This window comes from Mya arenaria, chromosome 4, assembly GCF_026914265.1.
Source record: "Mya arenaria isolate MELC-2E11 chromosome 4, ASM2691426v1".
Lineage (NCBI taxonomy): Eukaryota > Metazoa > Mollusca > Bivalvia > Myida > Myidae > Mya > Mya arenaria.
In genome coordinates this window covers 52,368,288-52,382,314 of record NC_069125.1, presented here as the reverse complement: position 1 = coordinate 52,382,314, position 14,027 = coordinate 52,368,288, and the positions used below count along the sequence as shown (strand labels likewise).

General features: G+C 37.9%; 1 protein-coding gene across 6 annotated transcripts in view; it reads right to left on the bottom strand.

The window, feature by feature from the left end:
• The window catches only part of LOC128230547 (trithorax group protein osa-like), a 60,557-nt gene that overhangs the window by 16,717 nt on the left and 29,813 nt on the right, over window positions 1-14,027 (bottom strand). For 4 of the 6 annotated variants that reach the window (XM_052942922.1, XM_052942924.1, XM_052942926.1 and 1 more), the window contains exons 7-21: window positions 10,058-10,114; window positions 9,420-9,472; window positions 9,212-9,278; window positions 8,842-8,927; window positions 8,243-8,329; window positions 7,951-8,038; window positions 7,421-7,548; window positions 6,823-6,928; window positions 6,378-6,488; window positions 5,624-5,727; window positions 5,271-5,380; window positions 4,698-4,869; window positions 4,277-4,392; window positions 3,756-3,941; window positions 1,149-1,211 (exon numbers count right to left, since the gene is read on the bottom strand). In XM_052942922.1, the coding sequence (XP_052798882.1) occupies window positions 1,149-1,211; window positions 3,756-3,941; window positions 4,277-4,392; window positions 4,698-4,869; window positions 5,271-5,380; window positions 5,624-5,727; window positions 6,378-6,488; window positions 6,823-6,928; window positions 7,421-7,548; window positions 7,951-8,038; window positions 8,243-8,329; window positions 8,842-8,927; window positions 9,212-9,278; window positions 9,420-9,472; window positions 10,058-10,114 (1,534 nt within the window). The remainder of the gene's footprint in view (window positions 1-1,148; window positions 1,212-3,755; window positions 3,942-4,276; window positions 4,393-4,697; window positions 4,870-5,270; window positions 5,381-5,623; window positions 5,728-6,377; window positions 6,489-6,822; window positions 6,929-7,420; window positions 7,549-7,950; window positions 8,039-8,242; window positions 8,330-8,841; window positions 8,928-9,211; window positions 9,279-9,419; window positions 9,473-10,057; window positions 10,115-14,027) is intronic. The other 2 variants (XM_052942927.1, XM_052942923.1) reach the window with 2 other exon arrangements.

Below are 14,027 nucleotides of genomic sequence, written 5' to 3'. Positions count from 1 at the left end.
CTTCTGATAGTGAGCTCCCAACAAAACAAGGTTATGATCTTCTGATAGTGAGCTTTCCCCCATACAAGCTTATGATCTTCTGATAGTGAGCTCTCCCCAATACAGGGTTATGATCTTCTGATAGTGAGCTTTCCCCCATACAAGCTTATGATCTTCTGATAGTGAGCTCCCAACAAAACAAGGTTATGATCTTCTGACAGTGAGCTCCCAACAAAACAAGGTTATGATTTTCTGATAGTGAGCTCTCACTCAACCAAGGTTATGATCTTCTGATATAGAGCTCCCAACAAAACAAGGTCATGATCTTCTGATAGTGAGCTCCCAACACAACAAGGTTATGATCTTCTGATAGTGAGCTCCCAACAAAACAAGGTTTTGATCTTCTGTTAGTGAGCTCTCATCCACATAAGGTTATGATCTACTGATAGTGAGCCCTCATCCACACGGTTATGATCAACTGATAGCGAGCTCACATCCACACCAGGTTGACCTACTGATAGCAAGCTCACACCCACACCTGGTTATGACTTACTGATAGTGAGCTCTCACCACATCTGGTTATGACTTACTGATAGTGAGCTCTCACCACACAAGGTTATGACTTACTGATAGTGAGCTCTCACCACACAAGGTTATGACTTACTGATAGTGAGCTCTCACCCACACTAGGTTAGGACCTACTGATAGCGAGCTCTCACCACACAAGGTTATGACTTACCGATAGTTAGCTCTCACCCACACTAGGTTATGACTTACTGATAGTGAGCTCTCACCACACAAGTTTATGACTTACTGATAGTGACCTCTCACCACACAAGGTTATGACTTACCGATAGTTAGCTCTCACCCACACTAGGTTAGGACCTACTGATAGTGAGCTCTCACCACACAAGGTTATGACTTACCGATAGTTAGCTCTCACCCACACTAGGTTATGACTTACTGATAGTGAGCTCTCACCACACAAGTTTATGACTTACTGATAGTAAGCTCTCACCCACACCAGGTTATGACCTACTCATAGTGAGCTCTCACCACACAAGGTTATGACTTACCGATAGTAAGCTCTCACCCACACAAGATTATGACATACTGATAGTAGGTTCTCACCCACACACAGTTATGACCTACTGATAGTAAGCTCTCACCTTTCTTGGCAAGCTCTATTTCCTCCTCTGTCCACCTCTCCTCAGTCATTACAGAACTCTCCACTAAAACCACAAATGTTCATCAAGGTGCTTGACAGTGAATGATAATGATAATGTTATCGACATAAGATCAAAGAAACAACTAATATACAGTGCTCCAGCTAGCCCGTTTTTCAATGGCGCCGCGCCCGTGCCCCTTTTCTTACCGCCCTGCCCGCTTTTGAGTAGTGCCCTTTTCACAAATGCTCTATTAGCGCCAAATATCCCGTTAGTGCCCTTTTTACTATTGAAATCATTATACTGTGAAATCATTTATATTCCTTGGCATGAAATTTCGTGGTGTGCCGAAAAAATACAATTTCGTGGGTACTTAAATTCGTGGTTTTTCATTTTTGAAAAAAAAAACCAAATATGCGATCGTCCTAGATCGTCTGCATAATCTCAACGCGCTGGCCCGTGATTTCCGGGATCTACGTCACACGTTTATGACACTCGCTAAAGTGGTACGAGATGCCAATTAGTGCATATACCCATGTCAATTATCGATTTAATTGGGAATTAAGGTCATAAAAGAAGATGCACCCTGATAATAAATACAGATAGGGAAAGCCATTGAATACCAATTAAGAATTTTGCAAACTGTGAAAACACCGAAAAGGTGCGTATATTTGAGTAAACAAGATCATTTCAATTTAATAAGCATATTGAACTCGTTGTTTTGTACTTTGTCACGTTGGGTGCTCAGTAACCTCCAATGTAATCGATTAATTATTTCTTTAAATAAAAAAATCGAGTACTGACACTCATCATGCACATCTTGTAAACCTGGAGATTTTCATAAACAGCACACGTTTAAACACTTGCTTCTGTCATTTGGTTCATAAAAACACATTTAATTGATTTGGTTTATTTTTTGTTAAAGGCAGATATAATATATTAATAAAACAAAGATAGTAAAATATACAGTGAGACAGGTATAAACGCTGTATACTGCGACTTCTGTAACGAATAAACTAGTATGTACATAACATGTCAGTTGAAAAAGTGAATAAAGGGTCTATATTTCGTGGGCTCTTAAATTTGTGGATCACCCTACCCACAAAAACCACGAACATTAATGCCCCACGAACATTAATGATTTCACAGTAAAAGATTGACTGCCCTTAATCCGCTGTCATAATTGAGACAAATTACGTAATACTTATGATAATAGTGTTCCCGCTAGGTGTCACCATGCCCCCATTGATTGCTTAAAATATGCCGTACTGCTCTTTCATCTTCCCAAGTGCCTTGACCAAGTCATATGACAGCTAATTGTGTATTTGTGTAGTGAGCAGACGACCTGGGTATTCATAATCGGTCATCTACTAATCCGATAATTAGGAAGAGCCAAATAGGGAAACATCGTCAGCCAATCAGAAGATACATTGAGAACTCGTTCAATCAATGATGAAAGTTCGTAAAATGCGATAGACAATGCGAAGGGATGGTGAAAAATGTTGTCAAGCACAATTAAATCTTTTAAACTAATTGTTTATTGTATTGTACAGACAAGACTCGCCATTTTAAACATTGTTGATTTGAAGCAGACAGTCACTGACGATATGTAAACATAAGAAAGGTGGCGCTAACACAATCAAATACATCACTTTTTCAGTAAATGTTTTGAAAGTTTATTTGTTAAATATTCATGATGAAAAAAATTTTTTGTCACCCATACATATATGTTGATTCCTTATGCAGCGTTTACCTATCATGCCTATGATCATGTCAAAATTCGCCGAAACCGCCATTTTGTCAGAACGATTTTCCGAGTTATTTTATTAATGTTCTATGTTTTATAAGTTATTTTTTTAAGCAAGAGCAGTGATTTTTACTGTCATTTTATTCTAAAACATCAGCATATTAAACATAATTTTACCAAAGACAATTAAATAACAGCCAGGCTGAATATAACATTTGTACCAGATCCCGATCGTACCAAACTAAGATTCATCCCCTACATTTTTGGTGCATTTATTTGATTGCTTCAAATGTTTAACTGTCTTTGTTTTTTCTTCATTTTACATGATATTTAGGAGAAATATGTGACATCGCACGAAAGAAGACTTCAAAAAAGCACAATCATACTAACACAGACAAAAAGACAAATTTTAATTTTGATATTCAAACACACCCTTCTAAATTTTGAGAGAAAAACAACCCATTTTGTTAGAGTCTGAAAATCATGGAAAATGATTTAAATTGAGTATGAAAACAAAATAAATTATATGGGGGGACCCCCCAAAACCCCCCTTGTGACAGGGGTGGACCCCTCTCACAACCACCCCCAATCGCCCCTATGCGACTCATGTAGCTTGCCCTTTTCAAAACTCCACCCTGCCCTTTTCAAATCCTGGCTGGGGCACTGATATATATTATATATGAACTATATTTTTGGTCAAATAAAAAAGAAATAGCAATGCTATTAGATGGAATAATATCCAAAAATGCAAGAAAGTTCCTTCACAGTGGAATACAGCAAATGCATACTAACTTGATTCAAAATACTGATACATGAATGCTCTTCATTGAGTTCACACTGAATTTGAATTAATATAAACTTGCCAATTCGGTGTGTATTTCTAAGTAAATACAACGGTTCTCTTCTATACCCACCCTCCATGGGTTGTTGTTCAGTCGTGGGCTCCGTGGATCCAGGCACGAGGGGCTCCGGCTGAGCACTGGCACCCAACCTACGGGCAATACGGTTGAAGCATGCGGAACAACATTTTGTGCTTTCATCTGTCAGCTCTGCAAATACAAGGCATATAACATCTTGTAAACAACCTTTTATAGAAAATGGTGATGAGAGAATATTACATTCATCAAACAGTTTGACTACTTGTTATTTTAGTTTATATCGATTTATATAAGCTGGATTGTCAAGACAGCTAAGCAAATAAATAGAATAGACTTGAATCAGTTTGCTGGATAGAAACCAGTGCCTTTGGTGGGCTCATTATCGTCTGAGGAGTCTTCATCCTTGTCCTCCTCCTCCTCCTTCACTCTTATAAAGTAAAACATGACAACCTCTCCGGCTGATAAAGTCACAACCTCTTGGGCTTAAAGAGTGTTTATATTCTTACGCAGATCTTTCATGATTTCCCCTCTGATGGCTGGCGGGGTGTCGGCCCAGCGTGTGGGTAGAGGTCTCAGTCTCTTCACCTTTCTCTTTGGTGTCTTACACGACGACACCGGGCAACTGGTTAACACAATCAAGCATACAATCTTATAATGTCACAATTCAATCTGTCAGTGTTTCATTGATATACTATAATAAAGTGCTGGACAAATCCTTCATAAGCTTGCAAAAGGATATCATATATAGTTAATCGCATTATTTTAAATATTTTTCATTTATATAAATTTTTCTCTCTTTTCCACACCATTACCAAGCAAATGTTAGTTTCAGAAAGACAGTAAATGTACAATTCAAATCAAGCTATCTTTAAATGTCCAAATAAAACAATACCAGACCTTGACTAATACTAAAGAACATGCACATACACAGTGTATCTCCGGCGTACAGACTTGCACCAGCAGTTGGAGCAGACCCTCATGTCAGGGGTGAGGTCTGACTGGATAATGCCGTACAGCTCACAGTTCTTGGTGGACAGGGGCCGACTAAGCCCGTAGTGCTCCAGCTGGGTCTTACATACAGTACATGGGTGTACGCCACCTGCCAGATAATTGACAGCACTTTTAATAGTCTATACTTAGTTTTACAGTTAAAATACTTACAATACAAACTAGTCAACAGGTTAAGGTTTGCTTAAAACTGACAATGTGCAACAATAACAGTTATAGTTTGGGATAAACAACTCCAAAATCTTTGCAAGTGCTTTGGTATCATTTTTTATAAAGCCCTGCTATATAAAATCCAGAATATCAGTAAGCCGAAAAGCCTCCTATGAGTACAGGGCTTGCTGGCTTGTGCTAATTTCCAAAACTGCTGGAGGCAAGTTTTTACATAATCATTGACTTTCTGGCTACTATTTACATATTTTTCCATAAATCCAGATTTTCTTAAATTGCAAGGAAAGTGATCATTAACAAAGTTATTGGTTTTGTGTGTCTAACCTTCTCCCTCAGTGCCCTTGGTGGGCTCATTATCGTCTGAGGAGTCCTCATCCTTGTCCTCCTCCTCCTTCCCTCCCTCCCCCACACGCCCCTCTCCACTAGAGCTAATTCTGAAACATGACAAACACATACATTAGCTATTTGAGCAGTCATAATTATTATAAAAAATTGTGTTCTACGACTACAATCGTTCTAAATTATCCTTGAACTCTTACATTATCATGTGATTTAATAATTCTGAACAATTGTTACATTAATGTATACAAAAACAACATTGTTCATTTAATTTCAAATTGATTTTGTTAAAACAGATATTTCAAGACACTATATATAAGGAATTTAACAGGACTCACAAGTTGCCTGGTTCTATAACGCCACTGGTTCCTGGCTGTGTGGTGGCCACTTCTCCAGACGTGGAAGCCAACATCTCCATGTTACATTCATCTTTGCTTGGAGGCTACAAACAGTCACCACACATTTACTGGTATGGCCAAACTGAGACATATGAGGATAATATCCTCTGACAGCATTTTTTTTAAAATATTACATAATTTTGCCTATGTTCAAGAAGCAAGCCTTTAGGCTGCACTCTCACAGGTCAACCTTTTTGAATACTTTTTTATTTTTGCCTTGGTTATTCCATTTTCGCGTAAATGACTGGAAACCAGTGATGCAAGATTGCTGACAAAGGATCAGATTGCAGTTTTTCATATTTACGTTCGGAAATTGATGTTTTATAGATTAAAGCATTACTAACACTAAAAAAAAAATTGGCAGTTTTCCAAACAAATTTAGATCTGTTATTTTGTGAGTTATCTAATATATGACTGAATTCAAGGCATTGATACAAAAAAACGGATTCCGAAACAAAAACTAATAAAATGTCAAAACTGTCAATCTGTGAGAGTGCAGCTTCAACTTACATGTACTTTACATCATTATATGGACAAGAATCTATGTTGACTTATAATTCATGGTAAAAAAAAAATCTTACCAAGTCAAATCATGTTTTGTAACATTTTGATAAGTAACCAGACTTCATCTCATGAAATACTAGAAAAGAATGAAGCTAACAGACTGTCATAGGTACATTAAAACTGTCATTACCAGTTGCTTCTGTTGCTGCTTCTTCTTCTTGGTTGACTGGCGTTTGAGCATCTGTTTGTAGTTCTCACTCTTCTTTGATCGGTAGTAGTACTCCACACAGTCCATTGTATTCTGAGGCAATGAATATACTGAGGTGAATGAAAGGCCATACATGTTATTCCTTCAAATTTTTTGTACAGGGGGGGGGGGGGGGGGGGGGGGGGAACAGTTTTCCACCCAACTTAATTGAGGCAAAACAATTTTATCCCATTAAATTGAAAAAAACAAAACAATCATAGGTCTTGTAAAACAAAGCTAAAACAAATCACACATTTTAATATATAAATTGTATAATGAATATTCAATTAACTCTGAGATTTCATTGGCAGATGCATTAACCACCAACCAGCAGCAACATCTCAATTGTTATGTAAATATCTCAAGCTCAATCAAATAACAGCAGTACCTTTTTCTCCAGGAAAGAGGCAATAAGGCCAAAGTTCTTAGGATGCTGGAGGTACTTCTCCTTAAAGACCTGCTTTTCCTGGGCTGTCCACACATTGATGTACTTCCTGAAACATACAAGTATCTATGTAACAGCTTTGTCTGACAAAGGCAACAGGCCTATATAGTGTCAGCTGTTTGTACTGTGAATATCCGAAACAAAGCACAAAAAAGTGTCATTTATGTCACTGAATGTAATGGATATGACAATGAGTCAGGGCCCATATTCTCTAACCTATTGTGGACTAAGGCTCAGAAAAGTTTTTAAATGGTTAAAAATATCTTTATTATAACTATATTTGAGTGTTTTGATGGCAGAACATTTTTTGTATAGGTACAGCATTTTTTAGTATTATGAGTAGCAATTTTACAAAACAAAATTAAAATACACAAATTTGAGTCTTGAGTCTCAAACTCAGATACAAGACATTAGTGAATACAATATCTCAAACCCATAACAGAATGGAATGTTTAACAACTGGACCAATGAACTAGTAGATGTTTATTATTCTTTTTAGGTAATGTTTCGTTTGCTGACACAATAAAGACAGATGTTTCACCTCTGAGTATATTCTTCCATGCAGTCTTCAATGAGGCCGTTCTTGTTGATGAACTTGAGTGACCTCTGTCTGACGTCAAGCATCATGGGCGGGATCACTGCCAGGCTTCGCATCTTCCTGTCCTCCTCCTGCAGAAAGGTCAAGGTCACACAATGTTGTATTTAATTGCTGTGTATTTATGTATATTGCAATGGGCCTGTGGCATGATAGAGAATACATGCCTGACATTGTCATTGTAGAGATCAAAGGTCAACATCTTCATAGTTTGTGTCTGTTCAAATCAATTAAGAACTGCCCATAAGAGACACTGAAAATCACTCAAAAACAGCTTTATTTAACATACCTTTTCAAATCCTTTAAATCATAGTTTATATTGATGCAAACTTGGCAAGAAAGCAGGTCCTTCTAAAATACAAAATGTTTCAGAATCTCTACGACAATTTATAACAATTTAATATCTTGAAAATGACCACTGCATTTCAAATTATTCAGTGCCTAAAATAGAAAGTAGTGACTTCTTGTACATGTACCTCCTGTTCATGTATGCCATCCATTATCTGTTCCAGTTCTGCCTCACTGCGAGCATACACCTGGATCCCTGCACGAGTTCCAGCCCTGCTAACATAAAATCATACATAGAGGTCATTAAAAGAATTATTTTTCTTCATTTTGTCATCAATTTCATCAGGCTTTTCAATTGTTTGCTTATGTATTGAAGTTAATCTAAAGGACTGGAAAATGACAAGGCTTCTAGGTGAGGTGGTTTCATTGTGTTGATTCTTTTTGAACTTGATCTTCTGTATACAGAGAAAGGAAGCTTACCTGTTGAGTCTGTCTTTATCATCTCTGGCCTTCTTCAGCTCAGGAAATATCTTCTCAAAGTATTCTCGCAACTTGGCCTCTTTTGCTCTGTGAATACATGTACACAAATGAGCTACACTTACTTAGGTACCATTCCACATACAGGTTGGTTAGCCCATTCACTTCTCACAAAAGCTTTCCAGGGTTCGACTCCTGGCTCAGGCATGTATGATTTTGGTTGTTGATCATCGAGGCATACATGTGCTTTTTCTCCAGGTACGGGACGTGTTGACAGGCAACATTGTGCTAACAGAATTGACCTAGCTAAAGTTATTATAACTTTCTTCACGATTTGTGAAAAATAGAATTTAAGTTCAATACTTGTGCCCTTTATATTAAAGCACACTGTGTCAACATATTATATGATTAAAAAAACAAGGATGGTGGAAACATTCAAGCTTATATCATCAGTTACATGTATAATTCAACTAACTCACATTGTCTACCATCTTACATTGAACAATGAACCTGTGATTCTATGGATAGCTACAAACAGATCATGAGCTGCCAGCTACACATACACAGTATCAGTATTTCTAAACAATTCCTGCTAAACCTACTTTCTTTTAGGGTTGTTTTCCCACTTGTCGACTTTCTTCACCCAGGCCTGCATCAGTTGATCATAGCGCTGGCTCAGGTAACGCTCCTACAACCAGTAAACAACTAATTACATCACATGTCTTGCCTTTTAGATAGCTATGGCATTTGTTACTAAGTAATTGAGCAATTAATTAAATGCCCAATCACTGAATAATGGATTCTAGTTAATTGAACATAATATAAATATGTTGATGTATGTATTGTTGCCAACATTGCCTAAAACCCACACTTCCACTCACAAATATTTGTAATAAAGTATCTTATATTTTTTGTTTTCAAGAAACGCCCAATGGTAAAAGAGTCCTTATAATGTACAAGGGAGACCATTACCCTAATTTTCCTGGCCTGGTGCCTCTTCTTGAAGTGGGCAACCAGCCGTGGCTTGAACAACGCAAACCTGGAAGTAGCAATTAAAGGGATTATTCAATCTTCAAAGAATTATTTAAAATCAAACAATATTGCAATCAACCAATTACAAACAATTACTGGTACTCTAAAACAGGAATGACAAAGGCAAATTGAAAAGTATATAACTTACTTCCTCTTGTTTTCATGGTATATTGGAGCATCAGTTGGCTGGTTGTAAAGAGGCTGGAAAAGATAAAATAAATTGATGTTTTAACTCATTTAACAATTTTAACAAATAGCAAACAGAGATGTTATTAAAAAAAGGCGATTAACCATCTTGAACCATCTTGTGGAGATTCTGATATCAAAGCTAAGGTCATATACACTATCATGGAAGTGAATCAATTTCTATTTTATGATATTTATTTTTTGCATCCAGTAATGAATATACTACTTCTGATCAATTTTTATTACCATAGCAGCGACTTCAAAGAGTCAGGTTCAATACTTCAAAGTGTTTTGCAAACATAATTTAAAGCTATGATTGAATTAGCTGGTTGAAGTGAAACCAATGCAAACTGTACATGTATGAGCCTACCTCTTCAGAAATTAAACCAAAGTAATCAACATAAAGTATACACCAAACTGCTAATGGTGGCAGTTGTTTTCTGTAATATGAAGTCAATGGACAGGCGATACATGTTGCACTTCATTTGAAATTCACTTGATGCATTAGGACAGAATTAAAGCAATGTTCGTTAAATGCATCAATACCTTGAAAGGATAATTTTATTTGCAAACATTAATAATATCTAACTAAAGGCTTACCACATCAACTTTAGGTCCCATTTTGGAGAGGATATTGTGGGCCTCTGCCGCTTTCTTCTACAAATACCAAAGACAGTATTATATTGTTTATGTAACATAACTTGTACACTTAAGTCGAGAAGGTACCAAAACCTTCTGTATTTAATGTTGCTTGGTACCTTCTTGCATCAAATGCAGGAATTATGATGCCAATCAAAACTGGACCCAAAACAAAGCTACCATGACAATTGTATAAATAAACAGTTTACTGTCCCACTGAGCTTGAAATATAACATCAAGTACAGGGCACTTCCACTTCAGACATGCTTCTTATCATTGTGAGTGATTGTTTCATGTAAATATTTTGCACAGTTTCCAAGTCATGGCGAAAATTAAACTATTGCATGATGCAACAACGCCGAAGCCATCGGCACAAAGGCCAAGACAATAACTGATTAGGCCAAACTATCATCAATAATATTAGTATAATATCCAGTATAACAAAGCCATGTTCTGACTGGTGACAATGCCATCATCCAGTATAACAAGGTCATGTTCTGACAGCTGACAATGCCATCATACATTAAAACAAGGCCATGTTCTGACAGCTGACAGTGCCATCATCCAGTATAACAAGGTCATGTTCTGACAGCTGACAATGCCATCATCCAGTATAACAAGGTCATGTTCTGACAGCTGACAATGCCATCATCCAATATAACAAGGTCATGTTCTGACTGGTGACAATGCCATCATCCAGTATAACAAGGTCATCAGCCCTTTTTTTCAGGTTTTGGGGAAAGGTGGCGGGTCCTTCTCAGAGGGGAAAATTAACAAAATTGGGGAAAATTGACATTGACATTTGTTTATAAAAAAAGAAAGGCGAACACAATAAACTTGTTTCACAACTTTAATATCATGTTTTCTCATGCTTTACAAACATATGTCCCTCTTTGACTGATTGAAGATGTTAATGATGTTGTTAATATCTGATTGAGAAAGTTCAGTAGTTTCAGAAATCACAATTCTGATCAAAGATTCTAGCCTGACTTGACCAAGAGAGCTCCTGGATGGAGTGCACAAGGAATTCATCAAACTGAAAAGTCTCTCAACACAAGCTGTTGATGTAGGCACAATGCAGCTTAAGTCCACCAGATATGCCATGGCTTTGTAGGATCTTGACGTAACAACGATTATAATGCGACATTTCCAACTTCAAACTGAAATATCGTGAACGAAATCGTGGGCGGAAATCGCATATGGTTTCCGGAGTAGATGCTTTATTATTCACATACAATTCAGTTAAACTGGGAACCAGTACATTCGGAACACTCGGTAGTCTAGGAAGTACACTAAGATGACGTCATACCAAAGTTTAGAAGACGGATAATAACTGCGTCGCTTTATATCGTTCCGTTTTCGGATTTGTTTTTTTTTTTTTTTGGCGGTGGGGAATTTTAAGCGACAATTGGGGAAAAATATATACTTTTTTGCTTGGGGAATGGGGCCCCAAAAACAGAATAAAAAAAGGCCTGGTCATGTTCTGACAACTGACAGTGCCATCATCCAGTATAACAAGGTCATGTTCTGACTGGTGACAATGCCATCATCCAGTATAACAAGGTCATGTTCTGACAGCTGACAGTGCCATCATCCAGTATAACAAGGCCATGTTCTGACAGCTGACAAGGCCATCATACATTAAAACAAGGCCATGTTCTGACAGCTGACAGTGCCATCATCCAGTATAACAAGGTCATGTTCTGACAGCTGACAGTGCCATCATCCAGTATAACAAGGCCATGTTCTGACTGTTGACAGTGCCATCATCCAGTATAACAAGGCCATGTTCTGACTGTTGACAGTGCCATCATCCAGTATAACAAGGTCATGTTCTGACAGCTGACAGTGCCATCATCCAGTATAACAAGGTCATATTCTGACTGTTGACAGTGCCATCATACAGTATAACAAGGTCATGTTCTGACAGCTGACAGTGCTATCATACAGTTTAACAAGGGGATGTTCTGACTGTTGACAGTGCCATCATCCAGTTTAACAAGGTCATGTTCTGACAGCTGACAATGCCATCATCCAGTATAACAAGGTCATGTTCTGACAGCTGACAATGCCATCATCCAATATAACAAGGTCATGTTCTGACTGGTGACAATGCCATCATCCAGTATAACAAGGTCATCAGCCCTTTTTTTCAGGTTTTGGGGAAAGGTGGCGGGTCCTTCTCAGAGGGGAAAATTAACAAAATTGGGGAAAATTGACATTGACATTTGTTTATAAAAAAAGAAAGGCGAACACAATAAACTTGTTTCACAACTTTAATATCATGTTTTCTCATGCTTTACAAACATATGTCCCTCTTTGACTGATTGAAGATGTTAATGATGTTGTTAATATCTGATTGAGAAAGTTCAGTAGTTTCAGAAATCACAATTCTGATCAAAGATTCTAGCCTGACTTGACCAAGAGAGCTCCTGGATGGAGTGCACAAGGAATTCATCAAACTGAAAAGTCTCTCAACACAAGCTGTTGATGTAGGCACAATGCAGCTTAAGTCCACCAGATATGCCATGGCTTTGTAGGATCTTGACGTAACAACGATTATAATGCGACATTTCCAACTTCAAACTGAAATATCGTGAACGAAATCGTGGGCGGAAATCGCATATGGTTTCCGGAGTAGATGCTTTATTATTCACATACAATTCAGTTAAACTGGGAACCAGTACATTCGGAACACTCGGTAGTCTAGGAAGTACACTAAGATGACGTCATACCAAAGTTTAGAAGACGGATAATAACTGCGTCGCTTTATATCGTTCCGTTTTCGGATTTGTTTTTTTTTTTTTTGGCGGTGGGGAATTTTAAGCGACAATTGGGGAAAAATATATACTTTTTTGCTTGGGGAATGGGGCCCCAAAAACAGAATAAAAAAAGGCCTGGTCATGTTCTGACAACTGACAGTGCCATCATCCACTATAACAAGGTCATGTTCTGACTGGTGACAATGCCATCATCCAGTATAACAAGGTCATGTTCTGACAGCTGACAGTGCCATCATCCAGTATAACAAGGCCATGTTCTGACAGCTGACAAGGCCATCATACATTAAAACAAGGCCATGTTCTGACAGCTGACAGTGCCATCATCCAGTATAACAAGGTCATGTTCTGACAGCTGACAGTGCCATCATCCAGTATAACAAGGCCATGTTCTGACTGTTGACAGTGCCATCATCCAGTATAACAAGGCCATGTTCTGACTGTTGACAGTGCCATCATCCAGTATAACAAGGTCATGTTCTGACAGCTGACAGTGCCATCATCCAGTATAACAAGGTCATATTCTGACTGTTGACAGTGCCATCATACAGTATAACAAGGTCATGTTCTGACAGCTGACAGTGCTATCATACAGTTTAACAAGGGGATGTTCTGACTGTTGACAGTGCCATCATCCAGTTTAACAAGGTCATGTTCTGACAGCTGACAATGCCATCATCCAGTATAACAAGGTCATGTTCTGACAGCTGACAATGCCATCATCCAATATAACAAGGTCATGTTCTGACTGGTGACAATGCCATCATCCAGTATAACAAGGTCATCAGCCCTTTTTTTCAGGTTTTGGGGAAAGGTGGCGGGTCCTTCTCAGAGGGGAAAATTAACAAAATTGGGGAAAATTGACATTGACATTTGTTTATAAAAAAAGAAAGGCGAACACAATAAACTTGTTTCACAACTTTAATATCATGTTTTCTCATGCTTTACAAACATATGTCCCTCTTTGACTGATTGAAGATGTTAATGATGTTGTTAATATCTGATTGAGAAAGTTCAGTAGTTTCAGAAATCACAATTCTGATCAAAGATTCTAGCCTGACTTGACCAAGAGAGCTCCTGGATGGAGTGCACAAGGAATTCATCAAACTGAAAAGTCTCTCAACACAAGCTGTTGATGTAGGCACAATGCA